The following is a 16957-nucleotide window of genomic DNA, read 5'->3' as shown; positions in this document are numbered from 1 at the left end:
TAGCATGATTCTTGGAATCCAATAAAAGTTGTCACCTAAAATTAAAACAATACTCCACTATTACACAATGTATGTAATGTGCTATAGTAGATCTTGGGACAAAGAAAGAAGCCTCGTGTGGAAAAACCAGTAATTTAGGAAGATGAAATTTCATTTGGTCTAAATATAGTCTATAGTTCAGTGAAACGTACTGTCCCAATATTATTTTCTCAGTGTTGACAAATGCACCATGTTTAAGCAGGCAGTTAACATCAGAGGAAGCCAGGTCAAGGGCATACAGGAACTCAGTACTATCTCTGCAACTTTCCTGTAAATCCAAAATTACTCCAATACGAAAGATAATTAAGAAAAGGAAAAGAAAGGAAAGAAGGAAAGAAAGAGAAAAGGAAAAAGGAAAGGAATGAACAGAACTCAGGAAAGAAGCTAACACACAGATAGCATAAATAAATGCTATCTGTTAAATTTTTAGTAACTACAACGGCTTACTTAAATTGGAACAAAAAATAAGCCAACTTACCATATTTATTTTCAAAGAAGGACTGTGCAGAGACATGAGATGTATGCCAATGGGAAGAAACACGCTTGCCTTTACAAAATCCAGGAAGTAGACTGTCTACTAGTTGATCAATCTGTCCAAGTTTTAATTCGGATAATCCAAGGTCTCTTAAATTAAGTATAGGCTATAAAAGAGTGAGTCAACCAAGTTAGCAATTAATAACAAAATATTTAACTTAAACAGTTCTTATTAGTTGAAAAACTATAGATTCAAAAAATCTAACAAAGGTATTAAGTCCTTTTTTCCTAGTATTTAAAACTAAATTCGAAAAAAAAGAAAAAACAAATTGGAGCGAATATTTATTTTTAAAATGACGTTATTTATTTGCCAGAGAAGACAGAGCAAAAGCAGGGGGAGCAGCAGGCAGAGGGAGAAGCAGGCTCCCCGCTGAGCAAGGAGCCCGATTTGGGACTGGATCCCAAGACCCTGGGATCATGACCCAAGGTGAAGGCAGACACTTAAGCAACTAAGCCACCCAGGCATCTCTGGTGCAAATATTTTTATAGTTCTGGTTCTATGGAGGTTAGTCATATGAGGTTTGACAAAGGTTAAAAATAAATTCCCAATAGTGCCTCTAAGTTATGGACTTTTAAAGCTTCCTTCAGTCTCTAATGCCCATAAACAAAAGCACATTTGATTTTTTAAAAAGGGGGGATATGCTGTTACCAAAGGACATCTCACTCCTCTGGTCTCATTCCTGAGATCCTACTTTGAACTGAGAGGTTCTATAATTACCCATACCTAACTTATCTAATAAAGAGGAAAACTGAACAAAGTAAAAAATGTGTGGGGGCACCTGGGTGCCTCAGTGGGTTATAAAGCCTCTGCCTTCGGCTCAAGTCATGATCCCAGGGGTCCTGGGATGGCTCTCTGCTCAGCAGGGAGCCTGCTTCCCTTCCTCTCTCTCTGCCTGCCTCTCTGCCTACTTGTGACCTCTCTGTCAAATAAATAAAATTTTTTCAAAGAAATGTGTGAAAACCAGGGAAGAAAATAACTCGCATTAAAATAGTTCTAAACTAACTACAAACAGGATAGAATTGAGTTATTTTCTTGTCCAAAGGAGCTGTCATGAAAGACAAATAAAAATTAGCCCCAGACAGCCAGAAGTTCTAGCACAGGAAGCAAAAATGAACAGAACAAGTAAAGTATCAGCTTCTGATGACTGATGTGAAGTTAGATTCATAAAAATTTCACACATGCAAAAATAAATGAATGAAGTTAGATCCATGGATTATATAGTTCTGGACTGATGTCCAGGGGTTTCTCAGCTACTAGCTTTAGGACAAGTCATTCATATTCTCAGAATCAATTGCCTCATTAGTAAAATGCCTATGAAACATGCCCTGCCAACTTCACAACAAGGTGGTATGGATCAATGGAAAAGATGACGTGTTGCTCATCTGACATCCAAACACCAAGGCAAGCATAGTTAAAGGCATGATGAAATAAAATATTTAAAAGTGCTCTTTATTAAAAACTACACAATATAAAGCGTATCATTACAATGAAAACAGCACTATAATAGTCAAAAGCTACTTTTCAAAAGTTATCCTTTATTATTATTATTTTTTAATAGGCTCCATGCCCAGCATGGAGTCTGACATGGAGCCCAGTGCAGGGCTTGAACTCATGACCCTAAAATCAGAACTTAACCTGAGATCAAGAGTTGGACACTTAACCAACGGAGCCACCCAGGTGCTCCTCAAAAGCTATCTTTTAAAATGGGAAGCCAAAACATCTATTTATAATGCAAAGACTTCAAAAGGGAAATGCAGATTCTTAACTAAAAATTACTTCCCTTACTTACTAGCTGTCAGGTCCTTGAAATGTAAGAATAAGGTACATAAAAGCACAGCAATTATCATACAACATAATAACTGCTATTATAGAGATATTTAAAACAAAAAGTGGTAAAGAGCGCCTGGGTGGCTCAGTGGGTTGGGCCTTTGCCTTCGGCTCGGGTCATGATCTCGGGGTCCTGGGATCGAGCCCCGCGTCAGGCTCCCTGCTCAGCAGGGAGTCTCCCCCCCCCGCCCCGCCTGCCTCTCTGCCTACTTGTGATCTCTCTCTGTCAAATAAATAAATAAAATCTTAAAAAAAGAGAGAGAGAACAGAGAGCAACTAATTTCCAAAGTCAGATACAGTTTCACTAAGGTAACACCTTATTTCCAAAATATGGGAAACCTGGGGTTAAGGGACAAACAAAATGTCATCAAAGCACCTGGAATGTTTCAGAAGTAGTCCAAGGATCAGTGATGACAGAATGAACTAGATAGGCTAAGGTCAAATTGTAAAGAGCCTGTCTGAATTTAATTCCATAGCTAATTTATTAGTTTTGTTTTATAGCTAGAAAACAGAAGACAAAGATAATAAACTGGATGAAAAAAGGCTGACGGAACAAGAGAAAAAATGGTATGAGCCTGAACCAAGCCCAAGCGAAAGACAGAAATAACAAATCATGGACAACAGACATTTGGAAAAATCACCAAGAGGACTGAGAGGAAGAAGGCTTCTGGGTGGACACTCTATCAATTTATTATCTCGTAGCTCCTCTTCATCCTTTTTGTTGGCTCCATGAACAATGATCTGGGCTCTTTAAATATTTTTCCCTTGCCAGCTGGGACAATGTAAACTTTGTCAGTAAAGAGCACAGGAGACACTGTAAGAGAAAAGTGTTTTTGTATCTGGTTCCGGTGTGCTCGTTCAGCAGGGTCCTACGTGCAGCACCCATGATGTTTCTAGCATCTGCCTGCCACTTGTACGGCTTCTCCAAAACTTGGCTTCTACAGTAAACTGTGGCTTCTATAGTAAACAAGTAGCAGCTTTTCCAGTAAGAGACATTCCCATTAACAGCTTTCCCTGCTACCCTGCATGACTGATTTCCATCAAGTGCAGCTAGCGTGACACACCAACTTAGCCAGTCGATGAGCCAAAGCCATGCCCTCTTCCAATAAGGTCAGGACCTCAGCCGTGGGTGAAGAACTCTTCCTGCCATTGCGCCATCTCAGTCCTAAGAGTATTAGCTACTCCTTAAATCTGCTAGTACTCTGTGTTTTAGAGTTTACTTATTACTAGCCAATTCCTAGCTATTCCAACCCCTTAAAAAAACAGGGTTTTAAAAATGTTAAACTAAAAAAATTACACTAATTTTTAGCATTATAACTATGTGGTTTCTCTATCCTGGTTGGAACCAGACTGATAGGGCCAAACCCACTGCAAGTTCAAATACAATGTAATGTGAGAATAGCCAAGTTTGGACATCTTAATTTTGAGGTCCCTGAAATTCTCTTCAGAGGGTTTTTTTTTTTTTTAAATACATTCTTCTCAAGATGCTTAACTTTTTTTTTTTTTGAGATTTTTATTTATTTGACAGAGATCACAAGTAGGCAGAGAGGCAGGCAGAGAGAGAGGAAGGGAAGCAGGCTCCCTGCTGAGCAGAGAGCCAGATGTGCGGCTTGATCCCAGGACCCTGAGATCATGACCTGAGCAGAAGACAGAGGCTTTAATCCACTGAGCCACTCAGGACCCAGGTGCCCCTTCAGAGGGGTATTTATCAAGGCACTAATAAATGACTTCAAAGATTTAAAGTAAATTTAGGGTTGGGGATATATTTGGGAGTCATCAGCATATTATACACACACACACACACACACATTTACATACATACATACACACATACATACATGAAAATGGGTAACATGACCTGGGAGAATGTGCATTAACAAATATCAGATCAAGGATAAATGCAAAGCACACCAAGTATTTAAGGGGCTAGCAACAACAACAACAACAACAAAAAGCCAGCAAAACAGAAAGAGAAAAACCATCCTCAATGTAACATCACTCAATACAAGGGAGTATTCTTAAAGTCGGAAATGTTCAGCAAGACCAGATGCTAAGGTAAGTTGAACAAGATGTGGCTTTTTAAAAAGGTCTGCACTTAAGCATAAAGGAAATCAATAACTTTGGCAAAATAAGTCTATAAAATGGTACAAAGTAAGCCAAGCTATGATGATATGTAGTATAAGAATAAAAGTTTAGCAAGTACAGTTACAAGCTCAAACGACTATTTCAAGAAGTCTGAAAACAAAAGGAAAATAAATCAGTAGCTTTTGAAGGAAGTTGAAAGAGAGTTTTTAAAATTACATTGTGTGGATGACTGGGTGGCTCAGTGGGTTAAGGCCTCTGAATTCGGCTCAGGTCATGATCCCAGGGTCCGGGGATCCAGCTCAGCATCAGGCTCTCTGCTCAGCAGGGAGTCTGCCTCCCCCCCACCCCCCCGCCTGCCTCTCTGCCTGCTTGTGACACCTATCTGTCAAATAAATAAATAAAATCTTTTAAATAAATAAATTAATTAACAAAATTACATTGTGAAGTGGATATTTGGATAAGCAAGACTTGACTGATGAAAGCAAGGCCACCACATAGCAAAGAAGGTAAGCGAGTAGAGATGAGGAGAAATTAAGGAGAAAGAAAAAGTTCTGTAAAGCAATAAAGAACACTCACTAAAGGCAAATAGGACTAATGAGGGTGTATCAAAAGGGCCCCATTCTATTATCTGAGACCATTACTCAAAAGCTCAACATTGGCTTCTAGAGTTTTAGTTACTTTTCAAGGCCCTGACCTAGCAATTTCACTTAACGAAATACTCTTTAGCAACACAGACAGTAAAAGTGATGTTGCTTATAGCAACAAAATTCTGGGAACAATATCCAACAATGGGATAGCATACAATAAACACTTGGAAGTCATTAAAAATATAGAAGGGGACTCCTGGGTGCCCCAGTCGGTTCGGCATCTGCCTTCAGCTCAGGTCATGTCATGATCCCAGGTGCTGGGATTGAGTCCTGCCTGAGTCAGCCTCTCTGCTCAGCGGGAAGTTGGATTCTCCCTCTCCTTTTCCCTCTCCCCCTGCTTGTGCAGTCACTCGCTCACTCTCTCTTTCTCTCTCTCATAAATAAAATCTTCAAAAAAACATATATATATAGAAAATGTATAGCATAACAAGTCCACGAAGACTATTAAATGGACAAAACAGAATTTAAATCAGCATATACATAATGACCCAATCATAAAATTTTAAAAGTACAGGGGCGCCACAGTGGCTCAGTTGGTTAAGCATCCAACTTTTGATCTTGGCTTAGGTCTCAATGCCATGGTCGTGAGTTCAGGCCCCCCAAAAAAGTGTAAGAGACAAAGAGACTTGACATGTAAATACAAAATGTTAATAGCATTATCTCTGGGAAACAGGATCACAGGAGAATTTTATTTCTTCCACCCATACAGTATTTTCCAAAATTCCTAAAAGTAACACAATATTGCTGTAGGCAGCAATTCTGATACATGTATTTTCATCATGCAGGCTCTCTTGGACTTTAATTTGGGAGAGGCTTATCATCACAGTAGAAAGACAATGGACTGGGGTGCCTGGGTGGCTCAGAGGGTTAACCTCTGCCTTCAGCTCAGGTCATGGTCTCAGGGTCCTGGGATCCAGCCCCGCATCAGGCTCTCTGCTCAGCCGGAAGCCTGCTTCCACCCCCTCTCTGCCTGCCTCTCTGCCTACTTGTGAGCTCTCTCTCTTTGTCAAATAAATAAATAAATAAAGACAATGGACTGCCTATAGAAAGAAGCAATAGGAACTGGGTAAACGTTATAAAAGCAAAGCCTAAAGACTCTGATGACAAACATTTCTTCTAATTAAAATTTTATCCCAAGACTGACTCCAACCCTCCCGAGAAGTAAACACTTTTTCAACTCCTCCTCTACTGTTCTTTGCCATAGCCCCTGATACCAGGAACAGGAACATAAGTCACTTATGGATTAAAGAGGTTTTTAGGAACTTTAACTAGAAATTATAATGTTTTCTATTAAAAATGTATTCTGAGCTACATGCAGCTATCTTACTAATAAACCTTGTAAACACAAAGATTCCTAGGCTGCAAATTCCCTGTATCCTAGGAAACACCAATTTTATAATCCTCGAAACACTGAAAGTAGTTTCACAGTGTATGTATTTCACCTTCAGGTACTTTCTAACTTCAATTACGCTGAACACTCCCATAAGGCAGTAGATGGGATCTTCTTAACTATTCTATCTTCCTTGAGACTTGGGAGGTAATTCTGGTCAGTTAATTGTGGGTTCACTTCTACTGCTGGAGCAATACAAAATATCTAAATGGTATCACACAACTAGTAATCTAGGAAGTGAATACCAAATACACTTCCAAGTGAATTTTTTTTTCCAAGGTCGGCTCCATGCCCAACATAGGGCTCAAACTCACAACCCTGAGGATTAAGAGTCACCTGCACTACCAGCTGAGCCAGCCACGCACCACTGCCCCATGAAATTTTTAACAAATGTTAAAGAATAAGACAAAGTAGGGGTGCCTGGGTGGCTCAGTGGGTTAAGCCTCTGCCTTCAGCTCAGGTCATGATCCCAGGGTCCTGGGATTGAGCCCTGCATTGGGCTCTCTGCTCAGTGGGGAGCCTGCTTCCCCCTCTCTCTCTGCCTGCCTCTCTGCCTACTTGTGATCTCTGTCAAATAAATAAATAAAATCTTAAAAAAAAAAAAAAAAAGACAAAGTAACTTTTCTTTAGGTACAATAAAGCCAGAATTAGACATCTTTAATCATAAAGGATATAAGCTAAAGACAGAAATGACCTTGTTACAAGGATAGACCTTGTCTATCCACAGAGACATTTCAGACATTTTTACAACATACTAAATCAAAAACACTGTTTCTCACATAATCAGGGTAAAAACTATTACCTCACTGCCAGCAGCCTCATGCTCAGGAACTACATCTCGATGGGGGTTTTGCGAAGCCGACGCACTGACAGAAACAGATGTGCTTTTTGGTGAATGGAAGGCATTGATGAGGTGACTCAGAGGAACTGTAACCTAAAAGATCAAAGTTGAAATTAAGTAGTGTGCTTTTTTAAATTAAAACAGAAAAAAATCTTTTTATCATCAGGATCTGGGATTTGTAAAAAGTTAAAATGCACTGTGCACCAGAACTATATATTAAAAAATATAAATACTCAGATTTATTGCTAGTAAGAAAAAACCAGGTAAATTCTTCCAGGACAGTAGTCTGGCTATATGAATCCAAAGTATTAAAAATATATATTTTATTCCCATTAATCTATTTCCTAGTAGTTTATTCTAAGGGAAAAAATCTGAAAAGTGCTTGTATATGCATAGATGACAATTTTCATTAAAACGTTTAAAAAGCAGAAGGTAGAAATGCCCACCATTAAGACAGTGGGCTAAATAAACGATACCACCACAAAATGAAATATTTCAGACTTAAAAAAAAAAAGTAAGCATATATCCAGAATTTTATTTTTCTCAACTTCTCACTGCACCATCCTGTTCTCACCCTATTCTAAGTCACCATCATCTATACAAAGACTTTTGCAACAGCCCTCCTAACTACTCTCTCTGAACCTGCTCTATTAAAAACAAAGTCAGATCTCATCACTCCTTGGCTTTAAACCCTCCAACAGCTTCTCTTCTCACAATAAAAGCAAAAGTCCTAAGCATTATGACACAGAAAGCCCTCCACGGTTATCACCTTTCCAAATCTACCCACCACCATGTTCTACTTCATTCTCTCTACTTTAGCCATACTGGCCTCCTTCCTGTTCTTGGAACAACACCTAGCAAGCTCTCACCTCAAGGACTTTGTTTTATTCCCTTTTGTCTAGTTTGCTCTCTGACTTTAGTTCTTAACTCAAATGTCATCTTCTCCTTTCCCTAGCTAACCTATTCAAAATTTTAACAACCCTCCCCTAAAAAAATATTCCTTACCCTTTTCACTACTCCATGCTCTCTTCTTGACAGTTCTAGTATCTAACACGCTTTATACATAATCTACTTATTTATCTATACATTGTTTCTCTTGTTTCTCTCTCAACCAATTCTGACACCAGCTGGTTATCCAACAATCCAATTCTCAAACTAACTGCCCAGTGTTAGTGTAGAACCCACAAGTTAAAGGCTCAGCCCCGCCCCCCAAGTCTGTTTCCATTTCAGATACCAGTCACAAGTTCTAAGCCATTCATACTTCTGATCTACCAGCTATAAATCGGGGGTTTCCTCAATCTCCTCCCCAGGTCTGATAATTTGCTAGAAGAGCTTACAGAACTAAGGAATATAATTTACATTTACCGGTCTATTAAGGAAGAAAGGAAGGAAGGAAGGTAGGTAGGGAAGTAGGAAGGAAGGGAGGGAGGGAGAAAAGAAGGAAGGGGAAGGGAAGAGGAGGGGAGGAGGTAGGGAGAAAATGGGAGGGAGTAAGGAAGGAAAAGAAAGGAAAGAGGGAAAGGAAAGGGAAGGGAAGAGGGAAGGAGGGAAAGAAGGGAAGTGCTTGGGTGGCTCAGTCGGTTAAGCATCCACCTTCAGCTTGGGTCATGATCTCAGGGTCCTGGGATGGAGTCCTGCATAAGGCTCTCCAGTTAACAGAGTTTACTTCTCCCTCTTCCTCTGTGATCACTCTTGCTTTCACGCTCTCTCAAATAAGTAATTAAAAATCTTTTGGAAGAAAGGAAGGAGGGAAGAGAGGAAGGAAGGAAGGAAGGAAGGGGGCCAGATGAATAGGTACAGCCAGAAGGGTCCAAGATGTGGAGTGTATCACCCTTCTGAATGGTGAGTCTTTGCACTGAATCTCATTGCTTACGGGTTTCTAAAGAGATCAATCCCTAGGCCAGCTCTCCCCTCCAAAAAGCCTGGGGAGTTAGGGCTGAGAGTTCCCACCTTCTAATCACTAGGTCTTTCAGGCTGTCTAAAGACCCTATCCTAAATCACCTCATAAGCACTAAATCCAGGTGTGATCCAAAGGAGTGCCTCAGAAATACCACACTCCTACCACACGGGAAATTCCAAGGGCTTTAGGAGCTTCATGACAAGAAATGGGAACAAAGACCAAATATTTACCTTTTATTATATACCACACACAGTCTTCCACTAAAATCTAAGTTTGATGTGGAAAGGGATTTTTTTTCTCTATTTTACTTTATTTCTGTACTTATTTAATGTAAAACTGTTAACAGAGTTAGGTGTCCCTGGAAAAAGACAGACAGCTTTCTTGACATAAGGCCCCCAGCCATCTTGTGAGAGAATATAAAACAGCTTAACAACATGCTCTCATCTGATTTTTATGGCATAAACAAAATTGCGAACAAACCTGTTTTTTAAAGATAATGGCTTCGTCTCTACCTTTCTCCCTAGAAGAGAATCTATGCCAACTCCAATAATGGGAAGATACACTTGGACTTGTGAACTGATGTGAAATGCAGAACCTTTGAGTTTCGAGTGTTTTGAAGATTGAATAACCTTGCTCAGCATGGGTGACCGCAAAAACAACGTAACACCATCTACATGTCACAACTGAGAAAAACTGGGGAATGTTGTCTAATGCCCCATAAAATGGACTGGGTTGGGGGGGATGTAAAACAGCCACTATATCAGGCCAGAAGCCTAATCATGTCAGGGGCAATAAATCCATGGTAAGATCTCCAGTTATCTTTTCAGGATCTAAATCCCTTTAGCCCTCACCAACTAGAGGCAGAAAACTGATGATTCTATCCCTTGCTGTCCCCCCCCCCCCCCCCCCCCCCCCGCCGCCCCCTCCACCCCTCCTCACGCTGCCCTGGGCTCAGGCACTTTAAGACAACTTTTGCCTCAATTCCATGATGTATTCCCCATCCCACAAGCCTCGTCATGAATATGTACAAACCCTCAGCATAAAACTTTCCCAATTTTGTTATTCAGGGAAACATTTCTCTGGGAAAGCCTAGTGTTCTCCTTTATTTGCTGCCAAGACCTTTTCCTATTCTTTGACTTGGCTGTATCTTTTGGCTTGATAGTCACCAAGAGACAAACCCAGTTTTCAGTAACAAAATGTTTTTATACAATACTTACATGACTACATACTTTAGATTTTATTTTTGTTTTATTCATACTGTATACCAGTGCAACAATAACGCACGGTAGATGCCAAATATATATATATATATTTTTTTTAAGATTTACTTATTTGACACAGAGAGAGAGAGATCCCAAGTAGGCAGAGAGGAAGGCAGAGAGAGAGGGGAAGCAGGCTCCCTGCTGAGCAGAGGCTCGATCCCAGGACCCTGAGATCATGACCTGAGCTGAAGGCAGAGGCTTAACCCACTGAGCCACCCAGGCACCCTGCCAAACAAATATTTCTTGAGTAAATGAATAAATTAAATGGGTTCTTACCATCCAGGCATATCTCATTTTATTGTACTTCACAAATACTGCATTTTTTATAAATTGGAGATTTGCGGTAACACTGCATCCAACAAGTCTTTGGCACCATTTTTCCAATAGCATTTGCTCACTTCACGTCTCTGTCACATTTTGGTAATTCTCACAGTATTTCAAACTTTTTTATTATTGTATTTGTTATGGTTACCTATGATTAGTGATTTTTGATGTTAATACTGTAATTGTTTTGGGATGCCATGAATCACACCTATATAAGACACTGAGTTTAATCAGTAACTGTCGTGGGCCTTCTGACTGCTCCACCCATGGGTCCTTCCCATCTCTCTCCCTCTCCTTGGGCTTCCCCATTTGCGGAGACACAACATCAAAATCAGGGCAATTAATAACCCTGCAATGGCATCTAAGTGTTCAAAGGAAAGGAAGAGTCACACATCTCTCACTTCCAATCAAGATTTATTTATGATTAAGCCTGGTAAGGAAAGCATGTCGAAAGCCAAGGTAGCCTGAAAGCTAAGCCTCTTGTACTTTGCCAAGTTGTACATGCAAAAGAAAAGTTCTTGAAGTAAATTAAAAGTACCATTATAGTGAACACACAAATGATAAAAAAGCAAAATGAGGCCTTCCTGCTGAAAGTTTTCGTAGTCTGGCTAGAAGATCAAACCAACCTCAACATTCCCCTAAGCCAAAGCTTAACTGAGAGCAACCGCCTAACTGTATTAAATCTATGAAGGCTAAGAAAGGTGAAGAAGCTGCAGAAGAACATTCTGAAGCTAGCAGAGGCTGGCTCATGAGGTTTAAGAACCCGTTTCCATAACGTAAAAGCACAAGGTAAAGCAGCAAATACAGAAGCTGCAGCAAATTATTCAGAAGATCTAGATGGCAGAGATAACTAATGAATAACTATGCAAAACAGATCTTCAGTGTACAAGACACAGCCTTCTAGTCTAAGATGTCATCTAGAACTTTCATAACTAGAGAGGAGAAGTCAATGCCTGGCTTCAAAGCTTTAAAAGACAGGCTGGCTCTCTCGTTAGGGACTATGATAGCTGATTTTAAGTTGAAACCAGTGCTTATTTACCATTCCGAAAATCCTAGGCCCTTAAGAATGGTATTAAATTGGGATGCATGGGTGGCTCAGTTGGTTAAGCCCCTGCCTTTGGCTCAGGTCTTGATCCCAGGGTCCTGGTATCGAGTCCCACATGGGGCTCCTTGCTTGGCAGACAGCCTGCTTCTCTCACTGCCTCTGCCTACCTCTCTGCCTGCTTGTGTGTGTACTCTCTCTCTTTTTAAGAGAGAAAGTCACTTTCTCTCTTTAAAAAAAAAAAAAAAGGAATAGTATTAAATCTACGCTGCCTCTGCTCTATAAATGGAAGAACAAAGCCTGGTTGATAGCACATTTATTTAGTCAATACTCTAGGCCCCTGTTACCACACCTGCTGCTCATAAAAAAATGATTCTTTCAAAATATTACTGCTCATTGTACAGTACTGGATAATCAAGGACATTGCCAACTGCCAATGTCCTTGATTACCCAAGAGCTCTACTGGATGTGTACAACCAGATTAATGTTGCTTTCCCGTCTGCTAACACAACATTCATTTTACAGCCCATGGGTCAGAAGCAATTTATACTCTCAAGTCTTATTAAAGAAATACATTTTGGGGGGCACCTGGGTGGCTCAGTGGGTTAAAGCCTCTGCCTTCAGCTCAGGTCATGATCCCAGGGTCCTGGGATCAAGTCCCGCATCGGGCTCTCTGCTCAGCAGGGAGCCTGCTTCCCCCTCTCTCTCTGCCTGTCTCTCTGCCTACTTGTGATCTCTGTCAAGTAAATAAATAAAATCTTAAAAAAAAAAGAAATACATTTTGGGGTGCCTGGGTGGCTCAGTGGGTTAAGCCTCTGCCTTCGGCTCGGGTCATGATCCTGGGGTCCTGGGATCGAGCACCACATCCGGGCTCTCTGCTCGGCGGGGAGCTTGCTTCCCCCTCTCTCTCTGCCTGCCTCTCTGCCTACTTGTGATCTCTGTCTGTCAAATAAATAAATAAAATCTTTTTTTAAAAAATACATTTTATAAAGACTACAGCTGCTATAGAGTGTGGTTCTTCTGATGGATCTGGGCAAAGTAAACTGAACACCTTCCGGAAAAGGATTCACCATTTCAGATGGCATTAAGAACATTTTCACAGGAAGAGGTAAAAATATCAACATTAACCGGGGATTGGAAGAAACGGATTCCAAACCTCATGGGCTGACTTTGAGGAGGTCAAGACTTCACTGGAGAAAGTAACGGTAAATGTGGTGGAAATAGCGAGAACTAGAAGCAGACCCTGAAGATGTGAGGGAAGCACTGCAATTTCATGATCCCACTAACACGGATGAGTTGCTTCTTATAGATGAGCCAAGAAAGTGGGTTCTTTTTAAGATTTTAATTTATTTGAGAGAGTGTGTGTGTGAGCAAGCATGCGATTGAGAGCACACAAGCCACAAGCTGGGAGCAGAAGCAGAAGGACAGGGAGAAGCAGGCTCCCCACTGAGCAGGAAGCCCAATTTGGGGCTCGATCCCAGGACCCTGGGATCATGACCTGAACCGAAGGCAGATGCTTAACCAATTGAGCCACCCAGGTGCCCCAAAAAAGTGGTTTCTGGAGGTGAAATGTACTCTTGGTGAAGATGCTGTGAAGGCTACTGAAATGACAAAAAATTTGGAATATTACATAAACTGAGTTGATAAGGAAGCGCAGGGTTTGAGATGATTCAGTTCAATAATGAAAGAAGTTCTACTGTGGGTCAAATGCTATCAAATAGCACCACATCCGACAGAGAGATCATTCATGAAAGGAAGAGTCCATCGATATTATAAACTTCAGTGTTGTCTTATTTTAAGAAATTGCCACAGCCACCTCTCACCTTCGGCAGTCACTACCATGATCAGTCATCAGCCAACAATTGTGAGGCAAGACCCTCCATCCGCAAAAAGATTATGAACGCACAGACGATAGGCGAGCCTGGATGGCTCAGTAGGTTAAGTGTCGGGTCAGGATCTCAGGATCGAGAGATGGGAGCCCAGTATGGGGTTCCGCACCCAGCAGGGAGTCTGCTTGAGATTCCCTTTCCGTCTCCCTCTGCTCCCGTGTGTGTGTGTGTGTGTGTGTGTGTGTACACTCTATCTCTAAAATACATCTTTAGGGGAAAAAAAAAAAAAGGCACAGGACACCTGGGTGGCTCATTCAGTTAAGTGTCTGCCTTTGGCTCAGGTCATGATCCCACATCTGGCTCTCTGCTCGGCAAGAAGCCTGCCTCCACCCCGGCCTGTGCTCTCTCTCCCCCTCTCTCTGACAAATAAACAAAATCTTTAAAAACAAACAAACAAACAAAAATAAATAAATAAATAAAACACAGGGACAGGGGTGCCTGGGTGGCTGAGTTATTAAGCGTCTGCTGGGTCCTAGGATGGAAGCCCGCATCGGGCTCCCTGTTTGACGGGAAGCCTGCTTCTCCCTCTTCCACTCCCGCTGCTTGTGCTCCCTCTCTCTCTCTGTGTTTCTGTCAAATAAATAAATCTTTAAAAAAAAATAAAAAGCATAGGTGATGGTTAGCATTTTTCAACGAGGTATTTTTTAATTAAAGTATAACATTGTTTTTAATAGATCATAGTAGAGTGCAAACATAACTTTTAGATGCACTGGGAAATCCAAAAATTCATTTGACTTTTGTTATTGTTAATTCTTGCTTTATTTAATGTGGTAGTCTTGAACCAAACCCACAGTATCTTCAGGGCATGCTTGTCTGCCAGGTTTTGTATTATGCGCTTCATTTATAATATCTCATTTAATCCTTAAAACAGGCATAAACAATACTTTTTACTTCTCATTTAATTGATAAAGACAGCAAGAATTTAGACAAGTTTAGGGACACGTTCAAAGTCACACTCAACAAGTCAAGTGTATGAACAAAGATTCTAACCAAGATACTCTGACTCCAGATTCCAATTAGACTTTTACTGAAACAGAAATAAATTCACAATAATAGTTGTAAAATTTTAAAAAAATTGTTAAATGTAAGGGCGCCTGGGTGGCTCAGTGAGTTAGGCCTCTGCCTTCAGTTCAGGTCGCGATCTCAGAGTCCTAGGATCCAGCCCCACATCAGGCTCTCTGCTCAGCAGGGAGCCTGCTTCCCCCTCTTTCTCTGCCTGCCTCTCTGCCTATTTGTGATCTCTCTCTGTCAAATAAATAAATAAAATCTTTTAAAAAATTGTTAAATGTAAAACTGCATCTTTTTTAAAAAAGCATGTGTACACATATTTGTATCGAGGTAAGAAGTATGAAGGAATATATTCTAAAATACAATGTCTGCACCATGAAATTATGGAGTTTAAAAAAATATATTTATTTATTTATTTGACACAGAGAGAGAGAGAGCACAAGCAGGCAGAGTAGCAGGCAGAGGGAGAAGCAGGCTCCCCGCTGAGCAAGGAGCCCAATGTGGGGCTTGATCCCAGGACCCTGGGATCATGACCTGAGCCGAAGTCCTCTCAACCAACTGAGCCACCCAGGTGCTCCGGATTTTTATTTTCTTATCTGTATTCTCTTTTCAGCATTTTTGGCAGTGAGCATGTATTATTTTTAGGATGAGAAAGAAACAATAAGCTCTTTTAAAACTACAACAAAATTATTTTAAGATACGTATTTTCTGCCTATTTCTTTGAAAAGCTTTATTTCAATTAGTTATAGCGCTTCTCATTCAAAAATGGATTTAAATTACTAAAAGATGGAGGCGCCTGGGTGGCTCAGTGGGTTAAAGCCTCTGCCTTCAGCTCAGGTCATGATCCCAGGGTCCTGGGATCGAGCCCTGCATCAGGCTCTCTGCTCAGCAGGGAGCCTGCTTCCCTTCCTCTCTGCTTGCCTCTCTGCCTACTTGTGATCTCTGTCTGTCAAGTAAATAAATAAAATCTTAAAAAAAAATTACTAAAAGATGGTTTGATCTCTTCTCAATGAAAAAGTTAACTTTTTGTACCTTTCCTTACTTCACAGTTTAAATTCAGGCATATTCCATCGATTAAGCATCCAGGAATTACAAATGCTTACCATCTTTCACAGCGTAAAATGTGTAAGGGTTCTGTGAGCCCAGTTAAGCTTGCCTACAGTACACAAAATACCTTCACCATCTCTACCAACATCATGTACCCCTAACTCTCCATCCAGCTGATGATAAATCTCCTAAAATTGAGTCTTCTTGATACAAACTTCTTGAACTTCAGTTTTAAAGGGTTTAATATTGTTTCCAACAGGCCAAGTCAGACTTCTTTTTCAAACAACTGGTAGGATTCCTCTAGATGTAAGCTAGGATGCAATAGGAAGTTACTCAAGTAAGAGGGTAGAAAGCTATCAGAAGAGAGGAAGGAAAGGGACAAAGGCAGGGAAGGAATATGTTTTGTTTTATAGAACCAACAATTCCAGCCAAGGAAACATATTTCACCTGGGAGCCCCTTGCCAGGTGTGTCTCCTTGACAGCCCCTTATGTGAGCCCCTTGCTAGGTGGGTCTCCCTGAAGCCCCTCTGAACTGTCCTGAAGTTACCTTTAGCACATGATAATGCCAAGATCCCCTAGAGGCTGAGCTTCCCACCATTTTTTTGAACATACAATGTGTGCAATAGCATGCTGACATGCTGGGCCTGAGCAACTGACTTGAAGTGCTCCCTGCCCCACCCCCTAACATACTGAATAAAAGCTTCCCTATACTAATCCCACAGAGAGCTGTCTGTCCCCTTACTTGTAAGAAGTAATCAAGTCCTTTGTTTTCAACAGTTTCTTGAGTTGTGTTCAACTTGATGCATCTCAAGTGGCAAACCCCTTGAATTTGGTTACACGAACACTGTCATATTGGTAAATAACATTTCCATGCATCTGGCTGATCAAACCAGAAACATCTTTCCATCATCCGTCATATCCAACCTCTCATTAAATTCTACTCCTTGTACAAAACAAAACAAAACAAAAAAACCCCTAACTCGTGGGGCGAGTTGGTTAAGCGACTGCCTTTAGCTCAGGTCATGAACCCAGGGTCCTGGGATGGAGCCCCACATCTGGCTCCTTGCTCAGCAGGGAGCCTGCTTCTCTCTCTTCTATTTGCTACTCCACCTGCTTGTGCT

At 40.9% G+C, this 16957-nt stretch overlaps 1 protein-coding gene across 2 annotated transcripts in view; it reads right to left on the bottom strand.

The window, feature by feature from the left end:
- Positions 1 to 16957, bottom strand: part of YME1L1 (YME1 like 1 ATPase) — a 51224-nt gene that overhangs the window by 32318 nt on the left and 1949 nt on the right. The window contains exons 2-3 of one of the 2 annotated variants that reach the window (XM_032349704.1): positions 7326 to 7457; positions 518 to 680 (exon numbers count right to left, since the gene is read on the bottom strand). In XM_032349704.1, coding sequence (XP_032205595.1) covers positions 518 to 680; positions 7326 to 7457 — 295 coding nt within the window. The remainder of the gene's footprint in view (positions 1 to 517; positions 681 to 7325; positions 7458 to 16957) is intronic. The other variant, XM_032349705.1, reaches the window with a different exon arrangement.

This window comes from Mustela erminea, chromosome 6, assembly GCF_009829155.1.
Source record: "Mustela erminea isolate mMusErm1 chromosome 6, mMusErm1.Pri, whole genome shotgun sequence".
NCBI classification, from domain to species: Eukaryota; Metazoa; Chordata; class Mammalia; order Carnivora; family Mustelidae; genus Mustela; species Mustela erminea.
This window is presented reverse-complemented; position numbering and strand designations above follow the sequence as displayed.